This window comes from Rutilus rutilus, assembly GCF_951802725.1.
Source record: "Rutilus rutilus genome assembly, chromosome: 8".
Classification (NCBI taxonomy): domain Eukaryota; kingdom Metazoa; phylum Chordata; class Actinopteri; order Cypriniformes; family Leuciscidae; genus Rutilus; species Rutilus rutilus.
Genome location: NC_140222.1, coordinates 20,173,336 through 20,191,525, shown reverse-complemented (window position 1 = coordinate 20,191,525; position 18,190 = coordinate 20,173,336). Strand labels below are relative to the sequence as shown.

The 18,190-nt window shown below is 37.8% G+C and overlaps 1 protein-coding gene across 2 annotated transcripts; it reads right to left on the bottom strand.

The window, feature by feature from the left end:
* Positions 1-636: 636 nt before the first annotated feature.
* LOC311296002 (SLAM family member 9-like) lies at positions 637-14,482 on the bottom strand. Of its 2 annotated transcripts, none has more exons than XM_084417631.1 (6): positions 14,266-14,482; positions 12,234-12,569; positions 3,169-3,444; positions 2,238-2,354; positions 2,053-2,120; positions 637-1,827 (listed from the first exon to the last, which is right to left on the bottom strand). In XM_084417631.1, the coding sequence occupies exons 1-6, from the start codon at positions 14,306-14,308 to the stop codon at positions 1,783-1,785; spliced, it is 885 nt and encodes a 294-aa protein (XP_084273757.1). In that variant the 5' UTR covers positions 14,309-14,482; the 3' UTR covers positions 637-1,782. The 2 variants fall into 2 exon arrangements, 1 of the variants encoding a protein (XP_084273757.1); XR_014628454.1 differs by having other exon boundaries at positions 905-1,827; positions 3,161-3,444.
* Positions 14,483-18,190: the final 3,708 nt, after the last annotated feature.

The following is an 18,190-nucleotide window of genomic DNA, read 5'->3' as shown; positions in this document are numbered from 1 at the left end:
TTTCACATGTCCTTCTTGGAATGAAGCATTCATTATTGTAGTGATTTTAAATTCATATCGTTGTCAGGACTGATTTAAACATTATAACCAGTCAAACCCATTAACACATGGATTCCTCAAACAGTCAGCAGGAGCCATTAGCACACTGATTAAACTCATTCAACACTGAGACTGGGTCACACTTGACATATTTACAATGGTTTATGATTCCTTGGTGAAATCTTACTTTCTATTTTTATGAGCTGCCTTTTTTTTTGTCCTGTTGAGACTCTTGGTAACCGTCCCCATTATAGAATTCATCATCACTTCATATTTTTATGTTCAAAATTGTATATTTAAAACAATAATATTATTGACGCAGTTGTTTATTCCAGTGTAAATTCATACCTTTAATCCTCATTAAACAAACATCTAACTCCATATCAGATGCAGCTTCTGTACCTCTGCAGAACAGAGGTTTTGTTAATACTGATTTCATTTGATTGGTAACAATCGTGTCTTGATATTCTAATTGAACTTACTGATTCAATTTCCGAAACTGACAACTGACACATTTAACAAGGCTAGAAAAATCAACCATTCGGACACTGCAGAATATTTCAGATTTTTTCTAATGTTCTTCTCCATTTCTCACTTACAAATAAAAAAATGTCCAAATTTATTTGTAAAGTGCTTTTCACAATACATATCAAATCAGTTTTACAGAAAATACATGTTTTGTGATCTGTTATAGAGTGAGTGATCTATTATCAGAGGTGACTGTGTCCAAGTAATGTCCATATTTCAGAAATGAACACTTCTATAACAATAGAGATCATGTGTTTAGCTAACATCATGTATTAATTTGAGCTCATTGAAGCAATTATTACAAGTTGTGATCCATAATGATTACAATAGAAACATTTGGCAGTAGGCTTTATTAAGTACTTGACATAAAGTCCACATACTGTGAAACGCAGCTTCAACCTCAATGTCAATTAATATTCAACAGAATATCAAGTTTCCATGAATCAGTTTTTATGTATTTAATTTCACCGTGTTCACCTGGTCAACATACATCTGAGGCTTACTTTGGCATAAATAGACAAATATAATTAGTTCAGAGAGAGAATACTTAATAAAGTTTCTTCATAAAATAGACGATTGCCACTCCCACAGCCTAAAATATCAAGTATAACAGAACAAATCTGCTAACAACACTTGAGCTAAAACTCACATTGATCTGGTGTCCATTAATGACCACATTATACAAACATAAATAATACTGACAGCAGTTGCAAAAAATTGTCATTAACTACTGTTTTACATTACGACACCTTTCTTCAGAAAAATAAAAAAAAACTTCATATGATTATGCATTGCACGTCACATTCAGAAATATGATCACATGTTGGCTATCTCGATATAAGATATTGATTCCTGTAAGTCTCTCAAACAGTCAGCAGAGGGAGTCATTAACACACACACAGCACTGAACACATTTCATCTCATTTTACATGTGTATGAATCCCTGAAAATCCCTGAAATAAGTGGCATATCCTTTTAACGGTTGTGTGTTCTACAGACATGTGCTCTTTCTCAATAAAGATTAAATTCTTTTAGAAATTGTTTTAAAATGAAATTCTGAAATTCAGTAATCTGTAGCAAACAGTGTTACAATCATTGCATTTGTGCTTTAACTTTTTTAGGTTTTGAGCTTTTGCTACATACTGACATAAACCTGAACATGATATGTCCAGTAATAAACGGATCTATAATAATACAGTCTGGATGATCATCTTCTCAAAATAACTTCTGAATACACCGTCTGACCCGTCCATCAGCCTCCTGTAATGAAATGCACTTTAATGATTTCATTACTCAATTCACAAAAGAAAACAAGCAAGCCCATTATGAACGGATTTACAGATTATTTTGAAATTGTGAATGATGTGTGAGTGTTTAATTATGCAACATCATGCATGTAAAAACAACTAGACAAACAAATAAACTGTACTAGCTTAGCAAGCTTTCATAAGAGATTTAGTGCAGAGAATAACAATCGTATCTTACCGTATCCGGAGATCTGTGTTTAATGAATGTTGCATCAGTATAATCAACTTCTTCTTCATTAGACTGAGCTGTTTCCAAAAACATTTATTATAGCCTACTGAAACAGTGGTTACAGGCTTTGTTGGCATTTCTGTGAATTACTTTTTCAATAAAATATAAATTTTCGTGTTGTGTGTAATACTTGCCGTCTTGTTTTGCTTGTGTGTATTTCCTGCACCGACAGAAGAACAACGCGACTAAAACTGTGACCAGCAACAGCAGCAACAACAGCGATACAAGGAGAACTGGAGTTCGGCTGGATTCTACAATGATAAACACACACAGTCATTAATCTACTGTAAGAGTCTCAACAAAGATGAAAACAGCAGATCTGATGGGAAACATATCTTAGTGAATGAGAGTTATTTTGATAATCAATGAATCTGTACATTATTTGTAATTAACAGGATAAAAAAAAAAATTCTGTAATGAAAAAATGAATAAAATGTTGCTCATGTTCTCCTCCAAATCAAATATGCACTATTTCCCAGATTACAAATGTATTTATTTATTTATAATAATAATTATTATTATTATTAATTTATTTTTAAAATATCCATGTTTTATTGCAGTGATTAGAACGGTTCCGTAATGTTAGTACTGCATTCTCCTAACTGTTAGTTACTCACAAATATTATAACATTTGAATGTTTATTTTGTAATATCCCAAGAAGGTCAACATTAACATTGATAGAGTACAAAATGGATGCTTCAAAAATATTCTCAAAATGTTCTCCTGGAATATATCAAATATTAATATTTTGTTAGCTGGGATGCTATACATTATGCACTTTAAAAATGCTTACTTTATAAAACAAAAGAGCAAATTCTCGTCTGTTTGATGAACACACTCAACCATCTATCAATACTCACTTGCTGTATCAGGTTTTCTACAAAACAAAAATTATATTCAAATTAATTTATATAAATTATAGATAAGAACATAACCTTCAAAATATGTTCTGGCAAACCCTCTCAAATGGACTAAACAGCACATGCATGTAAAATGCTTAAATGGAATCTAAAATAATGGACAGTGAATGTGCCCAGTGTGAAAACCCCCTAATACTGACATACCTTCACATGGTTGGCAGAGTTGCGTGATGTTGTTCAGATGTTGAGTCAGGTTTCTGATGGTATTGTTAATCACACAGCTGTATGAATCATCCAGACACTGAATCTCCAGAGGTAGAGAGAGACTGATGCTGAGATCAGACACACTGATGCTGGACAATACACTGATTCCTTTGTACCAGGAGAGAGTCACATTCAACACTGAACACACCAGTGAACAATTTGATGATGAGGACGATGATGAAGAGTATCTGATAATGACAGGAACTGTCAGCATACCTTAAAAAAACATGAAGAAAAACATCTTTCAGGAACAATCAATTACTGATATTGACATGTGTAAAGATCTTCAATCATCATAGACCAATAATCAATAAAAGTGCACATCCAGATGGTCAGATTTGCATTTGATTTAAAATTAAACCTTTTAACTTATTCAGTTTACTCACTGTTTTGGAAAATTCAGCATTTCTTATTATCATTCGTTTCCAAACTGTTTAATCATATGTTTCTGTGAGGTTTTCTAGCAGCTGAGGAGGGACAGGGAAGCGAGAGGCAATTTAGGTCGTAGATGAAGGCCTTTGGGTGTCTCAGGGACAAAGAACAGTGTGACCTGTGCCAGGGGGGTAGAAACCAGTCCGAACCAGCAGGAGATAGGGGGTATCTTTCTGGAAATTTACAAGAAACCTGGAAGGAGGAGTTTTTGCCAAGAAACTGTATAAGATCTGTATGTTTTATTATGTCTGTTAGGTATTCTATTTCAAAGCTGGGTGGCTGCGGCTTTTGTGAATGGAAACCTCATTGAAATAAACCTTTTCTCTTTATTACAGTTTTGTCTCGTGAAAGTTTTCTTACACCTCTGATGCTGTTTGATATTAACTTCTCAAAATTGCCATTACAACTTGGTGTCAGAGTGGGGTCCTGTGCGGATCTTCTTCTCCTGGTCCTGAAGAACGGATTTTGACGGAAGTGTACAATCCCGGCGGCATCAGGCAGCCGTCTCATACCCCGACTGTTTGAGATAGTGACTCAACAGGTTAAGGGAGAGAGAGCCAATTCCGGCGTTCAGAACCAGGGGAGGAACTCCCACCAGGATCAGAAAGAATCCGCGGCAATTACAGAAAAGAGAAAGCATCTCTGGGTAAGAAACGGCAGAACTGTTTTATTGATGTTAAGTGTGATTTGATAATTGTGTGTGAACGTGAACCATGTTGGCTGAGTTTTTCCTTTTGGTACGGGCGAGAGGTGATTTAGGGAATCACAATTTTTGAGGGAGAAACTGATCTGACAGATTCAGACCGGTTTCTGCCACACTTAGCTCGTTAGTGGACAGGGGTACCACTGGTGATTCAGATAATCACAGGTGCTGGTTAATTAGTTTTGCTCGAAGTCTCTGTAACCCGAAGAAGTCTTGCAAGAGTGGACGGAAGAGCCACGCCGGATTGATTAGGTGAATAGAAGATTTTGAGTAAAACATAATTACAAGAGCACAGCATATTTGCTGAAACCCGACCGATTTTGGGTGAAATAAGATCGGGTCTGTTGAAGACGTTTGACAGATACTGCAAGACACGTGTCGAAAGTGAAATCCAGAAGGGAAATTCAGCCAAAAATGGGGTCATCTAACAGTAAATTAGATCATTTTTATACACCAATTTTCTGTCAAATGAGAAATAATTATGGTGGTAAATGTATGGTTGACATACAGAAACTGATCAAATATCACGATTTTCCCGAAGCGGGGACCTTGAGTAAAATAAGACTAAATGTAGTAAAAGAGTCAGTAGAAAAGAACGAGGGAAAACAGAGTAGCTGCTGTGTGTGTGTCAAACATGTGTGTAAGAACTGTGAACCGACTATAATGTGTTGGGTAGAAGAGGCTGACAGGCGAGAACGAGAGCAAATACAAAAAGAATTGGCATGTAATGTTGAGAATGTTGTGTGCGTAAAAACAGTTCCACTGGAACAGAATGCTACTAATGAACCGAATGTATGTGCTTTTCCACATGTGACTGAGGTGGCAACGGCTCCGCCGCCTGCCTACAATACAGCTCACTACCCAGTAGCAGAGATACCGGGCCCTCAGGCTGGATCTCGATCTGGACCGCTTTCCACCAGCCCCGAGAACAGCCCAAGAAGCACGACTTGCAGAAGCACGAGCACAAATTGAACTGGCAGAGGCAGCCCAAAGAGCAGCGCAGAAAGAGACAGATGCAAGAGAAGCGCGAGAGGGGGCAGAGGCCGCAGAGCGAGTGGCACACAGACTAACAGCGCAGTTTCATGCACAGTTACACGGGCGTTTGAGTGCAACGCTGCGGCACGCTACTCACGCTGAACAGGACAGAAAGGAGAAGAAAAAACCCCTCACAATGGTGGTTATGCAACAACGACAACCTAAACAACCCAACAAACCTGCATCTTCCCGTTCAAACCCTGCTGGTCGAAAAGGACAGAAAGGAAGAGCTGCTGGAGGAAAATGGAGCTGTTATGTTTGTGCCACAAATGCCCACTCGCTCCGAGACTGTACAAAATATAGAGTGTGCAAGAAGATGGACACTGGAGCAGCGCGTGTCCCACCATGAAGTCGGATTGAACCGAGGGGGCTGGAGAGCGGGACGGAAAGAGTCCGGTTCTGGCCAATCTCTGGCTACAGCAAAGGGAAGTGAAAATATTTTTACTAACACACACACACACGACGCACACACAAACACATACACTGATCTTCTTTCTGCTGTCTGCAATGAAAAAACTGCTTGCAAATCTTTTTGTGTGTCTGATGAAACTTTGAGCAAAGCAATGACTGATACTTTGAGCAGTGTTGTGAATGACGAATGTATGAGATTGTACAAAAGTACAGGGTTTCCTGAAATGCCAATTTACCCGTTATTAGTCAAGGGGGTAATTATTGAATTTTTGGTCGATTCTGGTATAAGTCTGTCCACGTTACGACCATGTGATTTACCATGTTTTCTACGGGAAAGTGTAAATTAAATTTGTCCCTCTGTGCTGATTCTTATGGAATTAGCATTGAGGAGGCACCACAAATTACTTGTTCTAAATTTGAGCCGAAGTGGGCTTGTGTCTGGCAGGTAACAGATATTGATTGGGCAGAAAAGATTTTGAAATTGGCAAAAGATCGTACAGACCCAGTCAATACTGGGACAAATGACAAGTTTATGACAAATGACAAAATGCATTGTACATCACATGTCGTAACAGAGCGAGATTCAGACTTTGAAAAGATGTGGTTTAATTCTGTGAAGAATGAAAGTGTGAAATTTGACCAGATTTTCTGGACAGAAAGTGTGTGTGCGCATTGGCTGCAGTGTGACAGTCAGAAAGTTTGTTATCTAAATGACAGAGAACACTGCCTGCCACATATCTGTCTCCAAGGCCATAAGCCAGCAGTGGAGAGATGCAGGCCTTTTTGTGAGAGAGTGTCTATCGGCCACAGACTGGGTGAGAGTTGACACACACACAGCAGAGAGTCAGAGTATGGGGGCATTTAAATCAAAATGTGACTTTGAGGTTGGGGGTTCAGAGAAATGTGACTGCTATTGGGAAAATGTGACAGGACAGGGAGAGGGGGATATTTCTGCCTCAGAAATTGATATTTCTTTGGCACAAATATCACCAAACTTGTGTGAAAAAAAACAAATATGATGTGGGGCTGATAAAAGGATGTGAGCCAGTTGTAATCACACCAAAATCTGATTTCAGACCATGTAAGGCACAGTATTCCCTGAAACGTGAAGCAATAGAGGGCATAAAACCGGTGTTTGATGCTCTATTGAAAGAGGGTGTAATTAGGCCTTGTGATGGTTCACAAGTTAGAACCGAAATTAACCGAACTCGTTTCTTATGTTGATGACCTTTTGATCTGTTCAGAAAGTGAGTCTATTTGCAGGGCTGACACTGTGACTCTCCTGAAGCATCTTGAAAGGGAGGGGCACCAGGTCAGCCTTTCAAAGCTGCAGTTTGTGAAACAGGAAGTGACCTTCCTGGGGCATGTTATCAAACCAAACAGCAAAACATTGTCACAGAAAAGGGTGCAGGGCATAAAAGAAGCCCCAAAGCCTGTAACAAAAAACAGTTGCTGTCATTTTTGGGGATGTGTGCTTACTGTCGTACATTCATTCCCAATTATGCCATTTTAGAACAGCCTTTACGAGCCCTGACAACAGGGAAAGGGTTGAAGTCATGTGACAGACTTGTTTGGACAAGTGAAGCTGAGACAGCATTTGATAACATGAAAGCACAATGAGATATCTCGATTGTTAGGCCTTCTGGTTGTAGACCATCCATTGTTTAGATGGTTGATGAAAAGCATGACCTTATGACTTCTGTTCTCCTGTAGACGCATGGTGACCGATGAGACACGTAGCCTATTTTCAACAAAACTCGACCCCGTGGCAGCGGGATTGCCACACTGTCTCCGGGCGGTGGTGGTAGCTGAACTGGCCCTCAATGGCCTAAAGAGAGTTTGTAGGCTATGCTGATCTGACTTTAGGGGTCTCACATTTGGTGTCTTTGATTTTGCAGGAGCAGAGAACGTCACATTTGTCTACAGCTCGATTGAGGTATCATAAAATTTAGTTTGACATGCCAAATGTCACTGTTAAAAGGTGTGCACACCGCGTCCAGATTTGTTGGACGTTCCGCTTGATAATTGTGACAATGTCCTTTTTGTGGATGGATCTGCATCGAAGAATCCACAAACAGGACAGAATAACGTAGGTTATGCGGTGACGACTGAATTTGAAACTGTAAGATCTGGCAAATTACCATGTCATTACTCTGCACAGGCAGCTGAACTAGTCGCTTTGACTGAAGCATGTAAACTGATGACTGACAAGTGTGTAACGATTTACACAGACTCGCGTTATGCTTTTGGGGTCACGCATGACTTTGGTGCTCTGTGGAAGCACAGAAAATTTTTAAAGTCAGACGGACGACCAATACTGAACGCTACGTTAGTATCTGACCTTTTGGAGGCCGTTATGCTGCCAGACAAGATTGCGATTTGTAAATGCGCAGCGCATATTAATGATAAAAGTTTCGTATCAACAGGCAACGCCAGAGCTGATATGGCTGCGAAGGCAGCGGCAACAAACCCAAACTGGAGCTGATACCATTGGCGCCACTTGCGTACAACTTGACAATAACCTTAACAATGACATTTCTCCTTGTTTACAGAGCATGCAGTCTTTTTCCACAGGAGCTGAGAAAAACAAATGGAAGACGGCAGGCTGCAGCCTTGTTGATGGTGGGACCATGCATTAAAAGAGGGGATGATTATGCAAATGAGAGAATTGTGGTTTACCAAAGGTTTCACAATATATGCTGAGAATTTTTGCAAAAGATAAAGATTTGTGATTTGCACCGCATATAACATTGCACGGGGCATTAAAACACCACTGGCAAGTCAGCCAGCCCCAGGGGGGCCATTTGAATATTTAATGATTGATTTCATTGAACTAACCCCGTGTGGAAAACAGAAATATTGTTTGGTATATAGTCGTGGATATGTGGTCACGATGGAACACACTGTGCCTAAGACGCTGCCAGCGGGGGCGCTGTTGAGCGTGAAAACCAGACGGTAAAGAACAAATTGGCAAAATGCTGTGAAGAAACAGGACTCTCGTGGGTGAACGAATGAAAAAGAGAGTCAAAAACAAATTTGAGCCCATTTGAAATCCTCTTTGGTAGACCACCATTCATGGGTATAACGGGGGAAAGAAGGAGGCTTCCATCAACAGATGTGTGTGAGAATGAAATGTTGAATTACTGCAAAGAGATGTTGTGTTTGTGATCTAACAGTTCTGTGCAGGTGAAAGAAATACCAGGGGCAAAGTAGCAGAGACGTTCCTGCACAAAATCAGACCGGGTGATTACGTGGTGATTCGAGACCTCAGGAGAAAGAGCTGGAGGGCGAAACGGTGGCTAGGACCGCAACAGGAGGAGGAACCCCGACGACAAACAACAACGGCGAAACCTATCGTGCTGCCAGGGCCACCCGAGATCGAACGGGCCTCTGGAGAGGAGCTGGCCTGGATGAGAGACGAGGGGACAAGCAAAGGTCAGACCGAGACAATTGAAAACTGGGTGGTCAGACTGCAGAATTAAAACCAACCACGAAGAAATCAACTTTAAGTGTCCATTCGATAAACCGTATCAAAGTTCACCGGCGGCAGTTTGGGTTTGTGGTAATATCATATCACCGTTTGCAAAAAGGACTGGTCAGGGTGCTGTTATCCAGCTTTAATGAATGTGGGAACTTCTGTGTATCTGCCAAACAAGGTGGTTGGAGTTAACAAAGGAAATGTTTAGTGAAAACCCCTTAGAATATGTTGGATGATTTTCTTTACAACTTATGGAAATGAATGTGCTGCCAATAATAATGATGAAGATTATGCTTTTGGCTGTTGTGATTGAATCCACACTGGTGGACTGTAAAAGAATACAGAGAACTGCTTATCAGTGGCTCTGTTTACATTCCTGATGGGGACACACCGCTTCAAGGGTGTGCAGTAAGTTGGAGCTGTTTGAAAGCTCAATGATCAAACTATAGGCAAAGAGAGTGTTTTAATTGTGGTCAGCAGGGCCATTTAGCCCGTAATTGTAAATGGACACTCAGAAAAGAAAGTGATAACGTGAAAGTGTATTAATGTGGGTTTGAAAGTAGAACAGTATTTAAATGACGATGTTAAAGTTTTCGTCTGAGAAAGAACTAGGAATGTGAACGCAGTGCTAAAGTAAGTGAAAAGAACGTGCAAGTAAATAAGGGTTAAAAGAAGGTTGAAAGATTTAAGTCTTAAGGGAATCCTTTTGAAGGAAAGAGCTAGTGAATTGATGAATACAGGTTGATGTAAAATTACAGATGACTCCAACAAATGAGTTGCAAAATATTTTAAAAGTACCGGTAACTAAAAGGATGAAAATATGAGAATGAAATGCTTTGATAAGGTTTTAGATGATATAGAATGTATTAGAATGTATCACAAGCTCTGAGAGGGCAGCCTCAAAAGTTAGTGTGAATCCTAATTGCAGATTGATAAACTCCTAGGAAAATACATTGAAGTAATTGAGAACTTGACAACTAAAATTGAGATGAAATGTGATCAAATAAGTAGAAGCAGTATTACTGGATTAATAGTTGCTAAATGTGAAATATGTAGAAAGGCATCTGATTAAACAAACAGCTTGTTAATGTTTTGAACGTGGAGGAATAGTTGACCATGAAAGAACTAGGAGCTGATGTTTTGCTTTCAAAAGATAAGCTTGTGATTGGCTGAGACAGTTTGCTTATCGGAATCTGGTGTGTGCTGTGGCTGAGACGTCCAGTGCGACAGAGACACGATCTGAGAGGAAATTTGTAATGTCTAAATTCCCTGATGTGGGCAAAAGACAAATATAAAAATTATGTTTATTTGAAAATAGATGTAAATTCTGGCAAAGATGCCTTACTGCTGGGCTAGAGTTAAAAGTTTAAGTGGAAGATAAAGTTTGATTTTAGAAGTTTATGAGAGTACAGTGTGCCAGTCCTAAATGCCTAAGAGTCTCTCTCATTCAATGTCAGCTAAAAGCTGTTAACTGAGCCTGTGTGATTTAGGGATTGAGAGATGAGTAATATGATATTTTGTTTTTTGTGAAACAGCAGAGATAAGTGGGACTGAGAAAATATTGATAACATTAAGTTGAATCTGCAGACTAACCACTTGATAGAGGAATACTGTTTCAACACAGTTTTAATGAAATTGATGACATGTAGTACAAATTCTTATACTTTTGTGAAGAGTCCTGAAACAAACAGTGAAAAGAGGAGAGCAAACGCTGTAAGCAGCTGTGCTCTGAAGCTTTGACTTCAAAGAAATGTGGAGTTGTAAAATGTTGGGGGTATCATGTTGTTTTAATATTCCTGATTACAGTGACAGACATGAGTTAAATGTGTTTTCTTTCTTTTTGTTTGCCTTCCTGGGACCGGGAAAGGGATTTACTAAACTTTGATTGTTTAGGGTTTGATGTCAATGATTGACTGTTCTATTCACTGTTTTTATTATTATTATTGTTTTCATTATTTTTATTTCTTTTTCCATTGTAAGAATGATGATGTGTTTAGAAGGTTAAAACCAGCGGTCATCCGTGTTACGAGGTGACGTACAAGTGGAAGGGTTTGAGCTGAGGGATTTTTATGTATACTATTTCTTTGCATCTTTTTTTATGAATTGATATGTTTTTTCCATACTAATGTGATCTATACTATTTCTTGTTTATACTGAGGTGACTGAGGGTCCGATCTATAGTGTCGGGGATGCAATAACAGTGCTTATTCATCTAGCCCGGTTTCAGAATAAACCTTTACTTGCTTGCTATAACATAGGGGGCCTATCCTGAAAAAAAACAGCCTAAGCTTTTTTCATTCTAAATTTTAATGAAGGTTCAAGTAAATGATCAGGTATATAAAAGTCAGACATGAAGAGTATAACTGTGATGTAAAGACTTGAATCAATTCTGTTCTTGAAATGTAATGATGTAATGATTTTGAGAAAATTAGAAGACAAGGGTAAATTTTCCTTTAATACGTTTATCAGAGAATGATAAAGAGGAGGAATTGTTTTGGAAAATTCAGCATTTCTTATTATCATTCGTTTCCAAACTGTTTAATCATATGTTTCTGTGAGGTTTTCTAGCAGCTGAGGAGGGACAGGGAAGCGAGAGGCAATTTAGGTCGTAGATGAAGGCCTTTGGGTGTCTCAGGGACAAAGAACAGTGTGACCTGTGCCAGGGGGGTAGAAACCAGTCCGAACCAGCAGGAGATAGGGGGTATCTTTCTGGAAATTTACAAGAAACCTGGAAGGAGGAGTTTTTGCCAAGAAACTGTATAAGATCTGTATGTTTTATTATGTCTGTTAGGTATTCTATTTCAAAGCTGGGTGGCTGCGGCTTTTGTGAATGGAAACCTCATTGAAATAAACCTTTTCTCTTTATTACAGTTTTGTCTCGTGAAAGTTTTCTTACACCTCTGATGCTGTTTGATATTAACTTCTCAAAATTGCCATTACACTCACCATAGACAGCAATATTGAAACTCCTGTGTTTGACCCCTTCATTGATGATCAGTTTATAAAGTCCAGAGTGTAATGTGTTGATGTTTGTGATGGTCAGAGATCCTGTCTTCTCATCTATCTTTAATCTGCCTCTGAATCTCTCATTATTACCACTATCATATATAGAGATGATCTGTTTATAGATTTCAGCGATACGAGTCTCTGAATTTTGAAGTCTAAATATCCACAGTATCAGATCATCTCTCTGTATTTCAGTAACATCTGTGTGTAAAGCGACAGTTTCTCCCTCCATCACTGATATCGTCTCAGTTTCATCTGTATAAACACCAGACACACCTGGAAGAAAAGAGTCAGCACAACATAGTCACAGATTATCACCTCAGATTTATTTTGTTTATTTGAAGACAGAAAATTAAACTCCATTATAATGTCTTAATCCTAATACAGACAAAAGCCAATGCCCTTTAAAATAGGCCCGATTGATTTTTTTACACTGGATGCATGACACGACAACCCCCTGCCAGTAAACTGATGTCTAGTTCTATTTCTGGCGCACTCTGAGCACTTTCGTTATTTCTGACACAGAGAACAAATAGACATCATGCTATGTAACGATCGCTTTGTTGCATTAAGTGTAGACAGCATTTAGCTGTTGTGTGTAGACACGGTGTAAGAATTTGTACGGTAAAACAACACGAAAGGTAGAGCAAACTTCATTCTGAAATTACTGGTTTAAGCTCCATCCACACACAAAATAGAACCAGCATTTTTTAAGTCATTACATCAACACCTCTCATAATGGGAGTGGGGGAACGGATTTCGACAGCTGAACTATTTGCCGTCGGATTCCGTTCCCCCTATGTTTCTTACACAATAAGGTTCTAATATTTATCAAATTGAAGGAAGTTACTAGTCTCAATAGCCTAGTTGTCAGTACCCTGACAATATTTTTTTTAGCTTTGGGCAACCCGAGTTCAAGTCCAGGGTCGTCGAACTTTCTTGATACTATACTTTCCTATCATAATAAAAGGCAATAAATATATTCTTTAAACTGATGCAAGTTAACATCGAGCAGCACCAGACTAATAAGATCACTTAAAGGGACAGTTCACCCAAAAATAATAACGATTCTGTCATAATTTATTCACTCTCATGTCGTTCCAAACCTGTATGATTGACTTTAATCAGTGAAGCACAATAAAGTTATTCTGTGTTTTCTTTTTCAATAAGTGAAAGCCATTGTTTTTTTGTTTTCTTCAGAATAACTTGTGTTCGCAGAAGAACATCATTACGTGAACAACAGAAAAATAATAATAATAATAATAATATTAATCAGAGAAACAGGGTTTTTTTTCATTTAAATTAACTTGAAATGTTTGTTTAAACATTTACATTTATGCAGTTGACAAACGTTTATATTCAAAGCAATTTTTACTTATTCAATATAAATTTTTTATTAGTTCAACTGAAATATTAACTATTTAATGTTACATTAGAAATCAGGCATTGTTGACCCGAACATTTAGGCTATATTCTGTCATGATTACACTCTCATTGTTAAATATTTATTCTCTTTGGTGTTGTATGAATCACTGTTGCTGAATGTAAAGAAGCAGGAAACTACAGAATAGCCTATACCTTCTTCTGTGTTCCACACACAGGTCAGAAAGTAAATTATTAAAATGTACATTTTGGGGTAAAACCACTTTAAATTGATCAAATATCCCAAGTTCTATATATTTTTTAAAATATTATTATTATTATTATTATTATTATTTCAAAATATTGTAAATTACACTTGATAATATATGGAAGATTCCATTGTGTCATTAAAGCCATTTTTTTAGTGAACTGGTCCTTTAATGTTTCAGGATCAAAGTTTTTCTTTCAAATCATAATTCAGTGAAGTTGAGGCACTTTTAATTCACACTGCATTATTTTAACAAAGAGGCAACACAACACAGTGTCCCAAAGCATTCCTGTTTGCACGGTATAAGTAGGTTACTACAAGAATTGAAGCCATATAACTTACCACCCAAAAGCAGACAAATACAGACAAATTGGTGAACCATCATATTTGTTAATATTCCAAGCAGTCTGGAAGCATGAAACACATCATGTCTGAAAACAATCTAGGTCTGAAAACCGCAGAAAAAAAAAAAATCTACATCAAAAGGCGCTGTCTCTCTGACGAGAAGCCATTCTCAAATGATTGTGGGCTTATACTTCAACTGGCCGTTTGATGAGTGAATCTCCTCCTCTTCGGGAAGCCGCTGTTATACACCAAATAATACATTAAACTATTCGACTGCATTTGGATACATATACTGAGTAATTTTACACATTGAATATGTGCCAAATGCTTTTGCCAGAAAATAACTGTCTACATAGTTTCAGTCCGAAAAATAATTAGCCTTCGCTTTTATTATTTTTTGATAATTTAATGCATGATTTCGGACGCAGCCATTTACTGCGCCCCACCGAGGAGATGATCTTCACAACCCAGACTCCTCTTTTCCATTAGCACTTGACTGAATCAATCCGGTTAATGTTTTCCCAATATTAAAAACAAAAACAAAACAAACAATCCCAGCAGATTTTCCTCCCTCTAGTCTGTACTCCTACGTAAATACATATACTGGAGAAAAATAGATGAAAAATAAATAGTCAAACCATTTTTAAAAACAGATTATAGAATGATGCCTTTGGGGTTTTATTTGAATATTTGAAATATTTTTCATGCGATTTTCAGGGACACGACAAGTTTAGAGAATGACTCGGTTATCATTTTGTTAGCACTCCATTGGCACAACCCACCTCTTTTTCTTCTTCCCTTTTTTTGTTAATAAAATAGAACACATCACAACACCTGGCCCACCTGTCGTCTGTGTACACAGTACAGATGATCTGTGGGGGAAGGGTGTTCCCTGGAGCATCTAAAATTTCAGCTCAAATGAACATCACACACAAGTGAACAAAGTCCTTTTTGTGTTACAGTAATGTCAGAGAGATGCATAAAGGGAAGTTTCACAGACCTTATCCAGGGGGAAACCATATTTGAATTTAAACAAATCTGTGAGTGAAGGACGAGGCTCGAACAATCTCTTTTTATAAAGCTGACTCAGTGGACCAAAGTGAAGATAAAATAAAAGTGAAGGTATGGGAAAATATCTGTGACTCGTTTGATTATTTTATTCACAATGAGCACCAGAGCAGAGATGACCAATCAGATCACAGCTTCAGAGAAACCACAATGCAGGACAGAGTATGAGGAAAGAAACAGTAAAACATGGAAAAATTGGTGTGAACTTCAACTATTTCGGTTTTGTGAAGAATAACACTTGCTGTCGTAAACTTGGTAAACTTGCGGTCGTACCTGAACATTGTCACGGTCCCTTTTCCTGTTTAGTTCTTGTGTCCTTGATTTTCATGGGCTGCGTCTGAAATCTTAAAAATGCTGCCTTTGGAGGACTTATTCCAAGTTAGGAAGGCATCAAGACCTGTCATAATCTAATGTCAGTTTTACTGCCTGTCTCCTGAGAAACCTTCATCTGATCGATTTTTGAAGACAGCATAAATCCTTTGCTGAATTCGATATCCCACATTTCTGTGCTTTCCATTTTGTGACAGTTAAGCTAAAAAATAAAGATAGCGTCTGAAAGTTGCAGTTTGTGGTCAGTTTGTGTGTAAATGTAAGTTTTTGACATTTTTAGGGAGAAATTGCTAAATATTCGCTTAGTTTTCACCAAAGATCGCTCTATTTTGTTGTAGAATAGATCATTAAACCATTACTCTGCCTCAGAAATCAGTTTCGTGAGGTGCCTTCGTGCTCAAATGTTGCCTGCAAAGTCAGCGAGGCAACAAGTCAGCAGCCTAAGTTTTCGGACACAGCCATGGTTCCTAAATTTTAATTTAATCCCCTTATGTTCACCTGTTCAGTTATTGTTCAGTTCTCATTATCCTGTGTATTTTAACCCTCAGTTTGGTTCTCTCTTTGTTCTGTGTTGTCTTTGTTTTAAAAGCTGACACATTCTTTGCACTATAAATAGATTCTATAAATAGATCCCCCGCTCTTCATCTTCTCTGACCTGTGTTGTGACAGAACACGATAACAAGACAGGTCTAGCAGCAGAATCAGCTGTCTTTGAGCCCTCTTGTCACGGCCAGAGGTCGTCTGTGAACTTTCTGTCTGCCCAGTTACGGACATGGAGTCCACCTTCAGACTCGCTGTGTCCTGTCACGGCCGCTAAAGCCATCCCTGAACTCTCTATGCCTCCTGTTACTAAGATCATCCCTAAACTCACTGTGCTTTAGCCTTGCTGTCTCCATCTTGATCTCCTGCTCCGCCTCTATGCTCCTCCCAAACGTTCTTAATAAAATATCATTTTTAATTGTGAAAAAAATGTGACAATCCTGTTTGACAGAGGTAATTAATGTTGTTTTAAAATATATTTTAAAATGGATATAGATAAATATAAAAATGAACAATTGTCATGAATTGACTCTTTATAACTCTTTATATCTCTATATTTATATTTATAAACTTTTGCCATTACTAATAAAAATAGTTTTTTTTTACCATCTGGGAAAATCAAGAACAGACAAAGAGGAGACAGCATAAGTGCTGTTATCCTGATATTCCACCTCCAGAGGTAGAGAGAGACTGATGCTGAGATCAGACACACTGATGCTGGACAATACACTGATTCCTTTGTACCAGGAGAGAGTCACAGAGACTCTGATGATGATGATGAAGAACTGTGAATAGTGTCTGATGAGGCTACTACTTGCTTTGATACATTTACATTTTAATATCAATTAGTAATTAATTCGCAATCAAGTCTGTTGTCAAGATAATCTCGGAGATGTTACAACTAAAATGTCAACCATTTTAAAAATTGGGCCAAAATTCAAAACAAATCTTTGCAAGAAATCAGTGAACATTTCACAAGTTTATTTACTTTTTAAGATAATAAGGTTAGATTTGGCTTGCTGTCCGCAGTGGAGAGGCTCGAGGAAGCAGCTTCAGCTCCAGCTCAGATAAAGCTCTCAGTGGGACTACTAATGCTGGGATGAGGAGTATGGCAGCAAGATGCCTGAATTATGATGGTGGAGCTGGGGAGGAGGAGGAGGGACGCTAACAGCTGATGCCAGAGCAAGATGAGCGGCTGCTTATATGATCTGCAGTTCATTGAGAGATTAGATGGGTTCACTCCTCACGAAATTAAGTTTGTGAACTTCACTTTATTTAATCATAGCAAAAGTAAATTTCTTACTGAAGTTTATTTTTTCATGTTAGTTTTTAGTGTTTATATACATTGAGACAAATCTGATATTATTGTAATCTTATATCTGTTATTTAACAGTTTTAATAGTTCTTTAATGCTGATCTAACTAACAGAAGACACTAGCAGGGTTTATATCCCAGTTGTGCAGGTGGGGCATGTTGTCACACTGCGTTACAATATTATGTTCCCTATTAGAATTGTTATTGCTAAATTACTGCTATTCTATTCTTTTATTAATTCTATTGAGAAACCAAGAGAAAAGGTGAATAAAGATTGAGAGTCAATGTTCAGAAATTATTAATTATTATTATGTTTTGCACTATGTTGTATATCCATGTTTGCTGGTGTGTTCATTGTCAAACTCAAAAACTTGTTATTTTTAATTATTAAAAATTGTTAGTATTTTAAATTAAAAAGTTAATAATAGAACAAAATTGACAAAATATTTTAGTTTGTCTTGTTGGCTTTATATATTTTTTGATTAGATCAGAATTTTAAGCTGTCATATGGTCATGTTAATGTGCTCCACCGATGGGGCATGTTGTCACATTTCACTTCCATTCTTTTGGGGTAAATCAAAAGACTAGACATGAGGGAAATTAATGTGGTAAAAAAAAAACAAATAAATAATAATAATAATACTCTGAACCTAAGTGGATGTACTCAAAC